Source organism: Falco cherrug, chromosome 12 (assembly GCF_023634085.1).
Source record: "Falco cherrug isolate bFalChe1 chromosome 12, bFalChe1.pri, whole genome shotgun sequence".
NCBI classification, from domain to species: domain Eukaryota; kingdom Metazoa; phylum Chordata; class Aves; order Falconiformes; family Falconidae; genus Falco; species Falco cherrug.
In genome coordinates this window covers 6,557,114-6,570,458 of record NC_073708.1, presented here as the reverse complement: position 1 = coordinate 6,570,458, position 13,345 = coordinate 6,557,114, and the positions used below count along the sequence as shown (strand labels likewise).

At 38.2% G+C, this 13,345-nt stretch overlaps 1 protein-coding gene across 6 annotated transcripts in view; it reads right to left on the bottom strand.

The window, feature by feature from the left end:
- Positions 1-1,943: 1,943 nt before the first annotated feature.
- Positions 1,944-13,345, bottom strand: part of RALGPS2 (Ral GEF with PH domain and SH3 binding motif 2) — a 134,260-nt gene continuing 122,858 nt past the window's right edge. For all 6 annotated transcript variants that reach the window (XM_055724484.1, XM_055724485.1, XM_055724486.1 and 3 more), the window contains 3 exons: positions 11,847-11,952; positions 10,534-10,625; positions 1,944-8,335 (listed from right to left, as the gene is read on the bottom strand). In XM_055724484.1, coding sequence (XP_055580459.1) covers positions 8,306-8,335; positions 10,534-10,625; positions 11,847-11,952 — 228 coding nt within the window. In that variant the 3' untranslated portion in view covers positions 1,944-8,305. The remainder of the gene's footprint in view (positions 8,336-10,533; positions 10,626-11,846; positions 11,953-13,345) is intronic.

The window sequence follows — 13,345 nt, the reverse complement described above, 5'->3', positions numbered from 1 at the left end:
GAGCGAGGCAGAAATGTTCAGTAAAGACTAATTTTGCACAGCAGCAACTGACAGTCTCCTGTACTGGTTCAGGGAGGCAAGCAGGCAGTTTTCCTTTGGGATCTGTGTTTTGTCCTCAAGTACCAAACTGAATTAAAAATGTGGAACTGAAAGAGGCAAGTACCAGTGCAAAGGTAAATATTACCTATGTAAGGAAGTATGTTTCAGTAATACTGCTCAGTTTAGGTGAAAGCTAATAAAACTACTACTTACAAGTTAGAGCACGGATTTGGTCTTCTGTATTCAATTTATCTGCTATTATAAAAAAGCACATCTCCCCACTGTTCAATCAAGACATACAGTTCATGCCAAAATGGTACCATCTGCTTACAACTGGATATCATCCACCTACCTTTTTGTTACCCAACATTCTCACTTCCAAAAACTAAGCTTAATACAAAAAGAGGGAGAAGACCACCGCCTCTTTGCAGCTTATTTCATGCCTCTGTGGTTTGGATTCTGTTTCTCCCCCAGATACGAAGCCCCCTCTTCTCCCACTGCGGTTCCTTCACACGCAAAAAGACAAAAAGCCAAACCAAAGACAAAGTTACAAAACCAAGGCAGTAGTTTGTATTTTTTTTACAGTTTCAAAAGGAACATTTGTTGATGGACTCAGTAGCGTATGCACCTGGTGAAAGACAGCAGGAAGCATACCCACAACAAAAAGCATTCCAGTTGGGAAGCAAGGAAGGGGTTTGGTGCCCTTTAACAGGCACTGCAGAAAGGTGCTGTAGCCCTGAAGTATTTAACGGCAAGAAAGCATATGAAAGACAGAACTCACAGATAAAATGATGGAGGTAACAGCAGAGAGGGCCAGACTTGGAATCACTAGCATTGTTGTATAGACAGAGATGCAGTTGAAACAGGGGAGGAAAAAAAAAAAAAAAAAAAATCTCTTCTGAGAAGAGGCATTTGACCCCAGAATCACTTCACTCTGCTTGTGCCTCTCCACTCGCAACCTCAGGCTCCCACCTGAGAGCAGGCAGTCAGCATTCAAATTAGTAAAGCAGCTCATCAGAAAAACTGTTTGCCAGAAACTGATGAGTAACAAAAAGAGCTTTGAAAAGGAACAAATACAAAAAAAAACAAGAAGAGAAAAACAGAAATCACCAGCTAATTAATTCTGTGTTTCTTTTTACACTATCGAGCACAAAGCATTTCCTCCAACAGTAATCTGGAACTAAGAAAAAGGGGGTTTACCAAAATCTACTTTATTTCCCTCTCTGTAAATCCATTTGCAATGAATTCTTCCATTAAGAGGGGGAAAAAAAACGCCAAAACAAAGGAGGAAAAAAGAGAAGGACCCCAAGGCTTACAATCTGACAGGCATTTCCCAGCCTGACCCCACAGCATTTCCCACAGAGGGCTACATGACCCCGTTCAGTAAGGCTTACCAGATTTTAAAAGGCACAGAAAGTAGAGGAGCACCACCAAACAAAAAGCCAGTGCAGTACAAAGCTTTGCAAGCTATTAATTCATTCTTTGGTTTTACTTCATCTTCCATGCAGTCGCTTCTTAAGTTTAGAACCAATCTGCCTGATGACTGCTTTCAGTGAGTTTAAATTTATTACATCTATAAGTGTAGTGACGGCAGACAAAAAACAACTGGTAAACTACCATGGAGAGAAAAACCCCACATCATTTAACAGAATATCTGCAACCAAATATAAATCTCGTCTGATTTGAAAAACGAACTGTATTTTCCAGCTAGTTTTTGCATTTCTTTTGTACCAACAGACAATGGTATGTTTACGTACCACATTTCAGAGGTTCATTGAAAAAAGCTAATAAAATTCCAGCTGATGTCAGCATCATTCTGACAGACAGTCACAGACTGTGTTTCAAAACCTGGATGCAGTATCAATGCAGCTTTCTGACAAGAAATCAAAACTTCAGACACAGGCCATCTTTTAAATCATTTATTTCAGTAGGAAAGATTTTTGAAACCTGTACTTAAATTCATTTAAACTAGCTTATGCAAACACACAATTTTCACACACACACACAGAGTAAAGTATTAAAAAAGTTGAAGAAAAAGGCTAGAGGACAGCCAAATTGCACATCACTCAACGAGATCATGGTGCAATCCCTCTATCTCTAGAACGCCTCACGCCAGCAGGGAATATTAAAAATGGCTTGTTTACTGCATGACAACTTTGATCCCCCCTTCCAGTGATGGTTGGTCCTCACAGGATTATTATAAAACACTGTCTACGATTTCCTGGTGCTTTTCACACTTCAGTACAGTAGTAATTGAATGGATATGCTCCTGTACCCGAGGAGCTAGAAGTGCCTGTAAACAAGGCACCCTAGAAACCTTTATTTCAACATTTAATCCATTTATACTGCTTTTCAGTTTCATCCATGAACAGCTTTGGAATGGTAAGAAATACCTTCAGGAAACACGTGTGAAGGCCAGAACCTACCCAAATAAAGAGAAATAATATGCTAATCAAACACACAAAGGAAGCAGAATATTTACGATGCTTTTAGTCACTGGAGCAAGATCAGGTTAACAGCCACAACCTGCATTTCATTACATTTCATACACCTTTTTTCTTAGCAACGTAACTTCAAGAAAACTTGTCAGCTCTGTTCTGCAACAGGCACGGCTAAACTAAGTAACTGGTCTTTCCCCCTCTGACCTAACCCTTCTATTGTCTTTCAAGATTCTTAAAAAGAATAAGATGAATTTTCAACCTATCCTTCCCATTCTGACACCTGGATTTATAAGAACTACAGTAAAACCGCTATGTTTTTATAAGGATGTGTTCCAGGAAAACAGATGTTTAATTGCTGAAGAACAACACATTCCTTCTCTCATTTCCCCATGCGAAGCTTATAAAGTCTTGCTACTAAAACTATCTCTAGGAGTTGTTTCAGTGAAGGACAGTACTCTCTACAGTGTTGGCACGAGAAATACAATATACATAACTGAGCTTATGGGATATTAAGAAAGAATAAGATTTATCCAAGCCTTCTCTTTCCCCAAACAGTTTTTTCCTGTAGTATTTATTTTACGTTAACAAAAAGCTTGTAAGAAATAAATCTCCTAAGAATGTTCTCCAATGTTTAAATCAAAAAGGGAGAGAGGAAAGCAAGCTCCTTTCTAATAATGTGAGGTCTTAAGTTCATGTGGTCTAGACCATGACTTGGACTAACCTCTTCAATTTTTCTCTCCTACTAAATCCATTTAGAGACATACCAGAATAGAAATAAATTAATTTTGAAGAAGTCTGAGCTAGGTCTGATAAAAGCTGAGCAAGCCCAAGCTACCAAATACCTCTGCATTTTTCCTAAAAAGAGGCTATTCAAACAGAAAAAAAGCCACAAACAACTAAAGCAACTCAAGCCACAACTATTTCACATTGACCAAAACTACCAACTGCCGCAGAAATGCAACGACTGCAAGGAACACTGCCCCTTGGTACATCAAGGACATGGTTCGCAGGTCTGCCACCGTGGTACTCTCAGCACTGAAATAAAGGAATTGGTCTTCAAGTTAATAATAAGGCACTGACAAAAGCCTCCTTAAATCCAAGCACTCACTCTCTCTTGATGCATTACAAATTCGAATGATGGTTTTAAAAATAGGATAACGGTCTACAGACAAATTCAATGTCCACTCGTACAGATTCTTTTAATGACACCTGTCCCAAGCCAAATCACCTTATGCACAAGCCACTTTTAGAGAAAAAATGAAAGAAAAAGCACAATACTTAAGTAATAACAGAACTTTTAAAACTTGTCCTTGTAGGGAGAATGAGGAATTAACTGATGTGATTTAGTACCAGCCCTGGTGTCCTTGCAACAGGCAGCATACTGCAGCCAGCCGTGGAAAAGATTGGAACTAGTAATGCTGTTGAGTTAGCATACCGAAAAAAAGGACAAAGAATGAAGAAAAATGCCACTGAAAGAGCCAGAAGCAGCAACATCCCACGATTTATCTTATCTTGATTTAGACAGGATTTGCTAGAGTTAACCAAGACCACAAAATCAATTTGCCTTTTATCAAAAGGGACCTCACCTCCTCCAGTGCCTTAGCAGCACAAAAACCTGCAATTACTTCTGCTGGAAAGCAAAGCATTTCCTTTTAACATTTGTTATGTCTGATGCCAAAAGAGGAAGACTTATTGTTGAAATTGTATAAACGCAAATACAGGAGGCTGATATTGCATGCAAAATTAGATTAGATGCATTTACTTCTAGTGAGGAAAAAACAACTAATAGAATCCTGCTGGTTTTTTTATGCTTCCTTTTGTTCCCAAGATGTTTTCAAATATGCATGCTTCTAGAAACGCTTTTCTTGGTAGAAGTTCAAGTGCTCTGTAGTAGCGTTTTGAGGAGGAAAGTTAATCAACTGATTCCCCAAAAGAGGCACCGATTCCTCGGGCAGTGGGCTAAAACATCTGCGTAACTAGGGGGCTGCTTAATGCAGCTGCAGAGCTGACAATAAGGTCTGCCACTGCAGTATTCTCCTTTTCAGATCTTTCTTAAGTAGGATATGCTTTTCACAGTAATTTAAAAGAACTAACTAACACAATTTAAAGCTGGGTGCTAAAGCTCATTCATGTAAGTATTTATGAGCATTCATTTATTAGTATTTGTCATTTTAATACCTGTAACTTGCACCTAAATATTTAATGAATCATAATATCCTGAGTAATATCCCTCTAGCATGAAATGTCTGCAAAATGAAATACGTGTCTGGGATGAGCTGTGTTTACTCAAATTATCAGAATTTTTCAAAAATAAATCTCCTTACTTGCTTTCTGAGAACACTGGAAGGGAAGTCAGGTTTTGAAAAACCTAGCCAAAAGCAGCATGGAGTAAGTTAGAAAGATAAAAGTTAGCAGTAAGTAATCAATAATCAGTGCAATGTTACGTATTTCCAATGCGCTGCACCAGTTCCATAAACCAGACATTCCCTGGTGTCCAGTCTTTCCCAAGACTGCTTGGCTAACAAAAAGGTTAGCAGGCAGCAGACGATTAACATTTGCATGTGAAGTCTTGCTAGGAAGATCTACTCTGAATACTTTTTGCTCACACGCCTCCAAAACAGGGAACTGTAAAGGGGCATCTTTAGTTTAAATATCAAAACTTTAAGAAATGAAAGTGACAAACATAAGCTGAAGTATTTCAGCAATTATTAACAAGGTAAAGAATTCGAGCAATATATTAAAAATAAAAGTCAAAAGAGAAACTGCCAACTATCTGAAGTAGTCTGGATGACAGTCTTACCTGAAATACGAGAGCTTGTTGCTGTCCTTGTTTTCTCAGCACTGGTTTTAATTATTTCAGTCTTTTGCTTGTTTGTTTGTTTTTTGCATTTTTTTGAAAGAGCATTACTATGTTCTTTACAGTGTATTTGACTTGTCAGTCTTTCCAAGGTTAGCTGAGGCAGCTTTCCCTCGGGGAACAAATCCACCACCTCTTCCTGAGCACCAATTATCTCAAAATATGTAACATTTCAGTCTTTCTGTGTTGCCTTGTAGGACTAGGTGGCTAAATAGGAGATCAACAACAGGAAAGTAGGGAACTACTCATTGTAACAAGTGCCAATAATGTTTTCCACATTGTCATTACTCACTCCAGTTACACTGGCTACACATTTTAAGAAACTCCTCCCACAACACTCAATTTCTCCCACGAAAAACAGCATATCTGTGGGCAGAAAAACAGCATTATCTGTGGGTAGAAAACCAAGGAAGAGTGGAGGCCGAAGAACAATGAAAGCTGGTAAGAGCAACAATTCACTAAATGATGATTTGTGAGCTGTTTCCCTCACCATCTTCCTACCATAAAAACCTAACTCAAAACAGCTGGAAAAATAAAAATAATAATAAAAAAATATAAATGACACCTTGTGACCTGGCTCTGTCTTTAGCAAAGCTGGGTGATGTCAGGCTGTGGCTCCCAGGTGCACGTTTCCTTTCACTAACAGAAGAACAAATACAGTTACACTGCAATAAACCTATAATAGCTTATTTAAAAATTCAAAATCCACAGGCTATTATCCACAACGCTTAAAAAAAGTACACACACTGTTAAAAAAACACTTAGTCATTGAGAAGAAACACACGTTAAGTCATTTTTAACATAAAAAACCCCAAAACTAAAGTTGTGCAAAGTCTACTCCAGTAACACCGCTGGCTATGAAGATGTTGCCTTTGCTACACACCCAACATGGGTAAACTTGGGAGATACGTGAATTGCAGAGGGATCCAGCACCAGTAACCCCTTCCCAAAATACATGACTTCAGGATCAGAACAGACTATTCATTCCCCATCAAAACAACAACAAAGAAAAACTGCAAAGGGACACAAATTCCCATGGTGCTTGTGGTGCAGTTCTGACAGAAGCATCCTTCTACTGTTTTCTTTCTACCAAGTGCCAATTTGCAAGAACAATTCTTGGAAACATAAACCAGCCTATTACCCTTTACATCACCAAGAAGGGGTTGGGGGTTTTGTGTTTTGTTTTTTTACTGTGAGATTGGATTATTCTTCTTTTTTTGCCCCCCCAGTCATCAGAAATCAATCATTTCCATTAAGAGATTAATTTGACTCTGGAAAACAACCAAAACATGAATTTATAGGCTTCTACTTCGGTGCAATAAACAAACTGTACATTTTCAAACTAGTAACTGCTAGTAGAAACCTTTATTAGATAGTCAGAGAACTCTGCCACAGACTGGTAGGTAGCTTGTTTGTTTTTTAAAAAAGGAGTATTCATGGTGGAATCTGCAAGCGTATTTACGGCCACTAAACCACAATGTCATGGAACAGTTACTACTTTTTCACAGACTTCAAAGTTTTGATATCGGAGTCATATTTTGGACAATGTTTCCTTGCTTTACAAAGATAATATTTTTGAAGATTAAAGAAAGACTAATCAACCAGGAAACTATATCTAGGTGACGTCAAAGAAATCCAAATAAAGCAAGAATCAAAGTCTTAAGCATAAAACACGCACAGAAAGCATGGCTCCCTTTTTACAACCATAATGTTTTTCTCCGTGAGTAACTTCAGTGACCAAGAATTACTCCTGTCAAGGATGGAATTTTGGTAGTCCCACACCTTTTCTCTCCTTAGGTTATCCTACTTATCCTACCTTTAATGAATTAATTATTTGTCTGAAGATCAAAAGAGCTTCTGTACGTAAGGTCTGCTTTAGGCCGTGTTATCAATACCACACAACGTCAACTATTTTGACCAAGACAGATACTAAAATCAATTATTGCCAAATAAGAACATGAAAGCTTGAAACTGTGCCTCTATCTTTTTAAATGCAGATCTTCAGTGATAATACGAAACACCATACACTGTCAGTGGTCCCTAACTGATAATTAACAGATACCCAGAGAAGTAAAACGTCTCCGTGAGCTATACCCCCATGTTGGGTTTTCTGCCTTCGTACGCAGGAGAATAACACGTGTAGAATCACATGGGAAGAAAACACTCAGTTCTGACCCGACAGTGCTTTCAGTTTTCTCTTCCACACACAGTCCCTGACCACCCAAACCCATGTGAACTATGTTTTTTAACCAGGAATTAGGTAACAACATACCAAAAAAATTTTTGGCGTCTAAGTGCTCGGCCTTTGTGCCACTCATAGGGAATATGGCTCCCATACAGTACTAAGGTTTGCAAGCTTACTGCTATTTTAAACTTGCAGTTGTTAACATTTCTTATACTCGTAGGTCTGAGAGAAATAACATTGCTCCAGGCTAAGCGTGCCTGGGATAAGCTTCCATCAAGAATTCCTGGTATAGTATAGTCTAAACAACATCTTTCAAACGCGTAGTACCTCTTTTACCCGGTCCATACATAGCTTTTATACAACTCTCAAATACCAGGTTCACTTGTTTTCTTAAGAATGCCTAAAAAGGTGAGTTATATTCAAAATTAGTATAAAGTTAAAAGAAACTCAAACTAGCTACAATCTATTTTACTCAAGCACAGCACCGCCAGAAGTTTCACACACACTGTTTGGTGTCTCATGTTGTTTTTCCTTTCATTCTTTAAGGCAGTGGTTTCCACAGGTCAGTTCAGAGAATATAACGAAGCATGGTCCATGGCAATTCATGTTGCAACTCCATTTTTAATTTGGGGGACTCTGCTCCCCAATCATTAGTGGTTTTGTTCAGGGCTCCAGAGTTCAGAGATCGAGTTGATGGGCTCTGTTCTGGCACAGAATACAGCTGGCACATTTTTCATCAGGACCTCGTTCTCAGTTATGAGATGGTTCTTTTGAATTCGCCTATTATTCAAATGTCATCAAGTTGGCAGGAACCTGAAAACAAAAATATAAACAATAACAGATTTTACTTCAGGTAGTAGCTACTTACACTCCACTGTTTCACAGACTAGCCACCTGTTTAAACGCACATCGTTTAACTCATTCTGTTTCAAAAAACAGGGAGGAGGATTGCAACTAGTGCTCAACAAATAAACTTAAGAGCTGTAGAATCTGCTATCGTTTCTGTAGAAGACACAGGTATAACCAAAATATTAAGCCGCTGGATCTCATTAATTCTGATGAGATTTACGTTGTCAGCCAAACAACCTTAACATGATAAATCTCAGCACCAAACTACACAAGCAGAAGCTTCTCACTTGAGTCCCAGCTAGAGAATTCTTGACACACAGGTCAGTGATTGATGTAGGCCCTCTAGTATTTTTAAGACTAATTTAAAAAAAATGAGGCATAAACACTTGCCTGGGCTTTTCCCATAGGAAACCTGAATGCCTGCTGCAGACGTCACTCCCTTTTATGAAGATTAAAGCTAATTTGCATTACATTAGTTTATACCCCCATTTTCTCCCCATCAGGAATTTGCCTGACAACAACATCTCTTGTTTACTCAGATTATTAAAAAGCCCCCACATTCCTGATGACTGTCAATAAATACCCAGTTTGGACAGACTGGAAACAAGCATTTCTTGCTTTGCATTTACCAGCGGCTTGTAGAAGCAAGAATAATGAACTGGGCTAAAGTTCCACCATTACAATTAAAAATAGTATCTATTATAATACTTCCCAATATTATTGACACCTACCCAGTTGAATATTCTATTGAAAATACATTTAAACATCCAGTCTTTCTTAGGCAGTCATACTGTTAACAAACAAGATCTTCCATTTTGAACAGTACCATAAGGCATCTCTCTACTGAAAGCACTGTTCAGGAGTCAAATCACAATCAAAAGAAAAATTTTAGAGGATTTTCTTGCAACTCATTTGGTAAACCAACCTTTGTAACCCAACGTTTGCGTAAAGCACTGCTTCTTCTGTGGCAGCAGCTATGCTGCAAGAACCCATATAGTACGACTACGCAACATGCCAGGAAACAGAAAATATGCAACAAATTATGGTAGCAGGGTTTTGGCCTTTCAGTGGTAGGGTTTTTTTCATTAATGCTCCCCTCCTTTTTTTCTTTTAAAGTCTCCTACACGTATCTTCACTTTGCTGTCATATTTTCCACAGAAGGCCCTGCCAAGCTCCTTATGCCTGCTGCTTTTGCACAAGCAAGGGGCTGAACGCTTTAAACAAGTTTGCATTAAATAGTATTGTTAAGCATAATTGAATAAAGGCTGTCCTCAGAGGGCAGTTTACAGGCTTGCCTGGAAGTCACCACTTTCTTGCAAACTCTTCGCTGCTATTCCCACATTCTCCAGCCAGGAACACAAATTTCGTCTCTTTTGCACTGTCTCAAACCCTTGCGAGGGAGCTTCTGCAACCCTCCTTACTCCTTAGATTTCTCTCAGAAGCAGAACTGAACAAGAAAGCACAGAAGGATCTGGAAAGGTCCTTGAAATTCAGCAGTACTTTTGCTCTGGGAACACCATAAACAAGTGTGCAAAGTAAAAGGGAGAGTTCAGGAAGACAAAGTGGTTAATTAAACAAGATTTTACTGATGGAAAAGGTCAGTAAGAATTTATATGGGAACAGAATTTAACAGGGGTTGGAGTAGTCTTATCTTCCTTTTTGGGTCATGGAAAATTCTACTTCTGCTTTCAAAGTCTGCCAAATGTTACCCAGGACAAAAATATTTTGTTATACATTTTAGAAATAGGTACAAACAACAGAAAACATGCATGCCCAAGACCTGACAAAATGGCACTGTGGGAGTTATCTGGAATCGATGCTGAATGCTACAGTTTACAGCTTTTTATGTAACTGTACAATAGCCTTTTGAAAATGGAGAATGACAAAAATACTGCCGCTTGGACAGATCTTCTAGAGCATTCCTTCCATTTTCCCAATTGCTTTGAATTGGCCCCAAATTAGCCCCAAATCTTTGTTCATTACCACAGAAGCTCTGAGGACTTGTTTGCAAAGGAACAAACAGAAAAGCTAAGGCAAATCAATAAGCATGTGAAATTGATGTGCCTTCATAGAAAGCCATCAGTTACAGCTCAGTTGTCTTGAAGATCTATCAGTTCTGAGCTCTTAACAGCTCATACACCTTTTCAACATTTTGTTCTCACCTGTTGTCTGTTGCTTTGGCAGGCAGCACTCAGGTGTTTAAACCACAGCATTGCATTCATTCTGTTTCCAGCTTGAAATTTATATGAATTTCCTAAGTGAGAAGGGTAGAGAAAAAACTGATAAATCCCCATCAAAAATACTATACACTTAAATCCTACCCATATTCAAATAACACTAGATTAAAACATTATGAAAATGTTTAATAGCAGAAGGTTCATGTAACTTTACACTTTGGCACAGGTGCAACTTAATTATTTGACCTAGTGCGAGAGAAGTTTCAGCTTGCCCGTCTTCCTTTCCAGCATTCTAGATTTCAGCTGACACCAGCATCAACCAGGGAAAAACAAAATATTTGTCAGAACCATACAACAACTTTTTTGTTCGTTGCTATTACTGCGATTTGTTTATAAGATCGTTTCATAATTTTTAATGAAGTGCAAGATAGCACTGAAATGCACTCTAAAAATCTACATTTGAAAATATTTGAAAGTTGTTCCTTAACATATTGATACATTTCAGACTAGTATTGTCAGCGTTTGGTGTTATACCAGCACTTGCTTGGGTTCAGAAAGGCCAAGTATTACAAAAACATTTCAGGCTGATTTTGCTGAGTTTAAGCTAACAAGCATTCATAATGTACACCACATATCGGTGGTGCTACAATAGATGCTTGGAAATAAAACGTACTAAGACTCGAAGAAGACAAAGTAATAAATAACATTAAGCTCCTTTATCAGAACTTCTAATGATGCTTTTTCTGCATAGTTTGAAGTGCTATGGAAAAGTAACAATTCCTTCACAGTTTAATCTGAAACCAGGGCGCTATGTTGGAGTAACAGAAATCAAGGCTTCTCTGCAAAACAGTCCAGAGCTCTTAGGGTTTGGTTTTTTTCCCCTGGTAACATTTGAACACGTGGTTTGGGTTTTTTTGGAGAGGAGAGAGGACTGGTCAAGCACCTAATATTACCTGACTATTGAAATTTTTTTATGTATTGTTACTTACATTTTCACATACGTGAAATGTATAGCCTCTGATGGGCTAAATATAGTTTAAAAGAATGCAGATGAACACTTCCAATAAAAATCAGAACTGGAGTTGTTGAAGTTTGGAGAGTTCTAAAAACTTAGTGAAGATTCTCCACAGACAATTGTTCCCATAGCATTCAAAAGGCAAACATGACATGTTAAAGAGCAACTGAGTAAGTGACAAGTAACAACATCCTTCCAATTTCATTTAGTTGCTTATGAATACCTCAGCAAAGCAAATGTTTATTCTGGGAATCACCGCACTCATGGTGCTAGCATTGCTTACCCTTCTCAGAATCAGTCAGTAAGAAGAGATCCGGATGCTCAGGGTCATCTGCCATCATCACCATCCAGCCCACCACTGACACATTCTTACTCGGCGTGGATTTGAACTGAAAATACAAGCAGAGATGTAAACTAACATAGAACAAGAAGCTTCGGCCAGACTGACAGCACTACGCAGAACAAGTCATCAAAAGGGCAGTTCTCAGTGACACTGTTAAAGACACAGAATAGCTTCAAAGGAAGCATGGCACTTCATAAGGCTAAGAAAGTTTATGAATTTTATACGGAATTAGTGCAAGCAGAACTTACCATAATGAATGATATTCAAAACAAATTAAAAGGAATATCACAATCCCCCCAAACATGTCAACAGACACCTAAACTGCACTGTATGAATACAACAGCATTTCTCACCACATTATTGCACACTTGTATGCATAATATAGTTCAAAAACGGTGCATTAACAAATGGCAAAGCTAATCCCTCCACTGTTAACACAGAAGAACTGAACTTGTCTGTGCCACAATTTTCAAAGTTAACATGCATTAATTATTGTAATAGTCTGCAATTACACCTAACATTAATCCTGTGGACAAGATAACTTCCAAACAGAAATGAAAATTTCTTTGAATATTCCAGTCAGTATTGAAAAATGTTAAAATAATTTTATCTGAAAGAAGGAATAAAGACAGGGAAAGGAAATAAAGTAAGGATATAGCTCATGAGTTCTTAAAAAAAAAAGTAAAACATATATATTCAGGACTTGTTATGGACCCACTGAAGACACTGCCTCGAAAAATAAGATTGACAATTTACACTTAAAAGGTACCTGCAAAATGCAAATTTCCAAATAGTCCCACAATGTATTAATAGGCCATCTTCATAGAGGTGGAAATTTGAGTCACAAAGCAGTTTTAAGAAGTTACAGATCAACAATGTTACCTCTTGAACTGCACTAATTTCCAGAGTTTCATGAAAACGGCACACTTGCACTTTCCTGTCTTAGTTATATATCATAACAGCAGGTACCCAGTGCGTGAAATCACCAGGCAATCCAAACTCCTAGATCTCACTTGTTTTTTCCTTCTACTCAAAACAATTAGTTAATCATCGTACTTCTCCAAAAAGTAAAAAAGCTCCACCACAAAAGGAAAATGTTTCCTGCCGGCATCAATCCATCATCACTTGAAACACATGTCAGTTTTCCATCCCTGCGCATGGCTGGATTTGTATTCCGTGTTTACACAGTCCCCCAAGGCAGTTCATTCTCCACTGATGCACAGAGCCTTGCTAACAGCAAGTCTGCTTTGTTAACATGAAGGGAATGAAAGCTTCATTGTAATTTAATGTTCCTGGTTCCTCTTTGCCTTTTTTTTTTTATATATATACAGACCACTGGAATGATAGTTATTACACATAGAGAACTACACAGCTCTGCTGCTACGCTTCACATAACTAATTATGTTGTTGTTCTGAGTTCAAAGGCATTTATACATAAA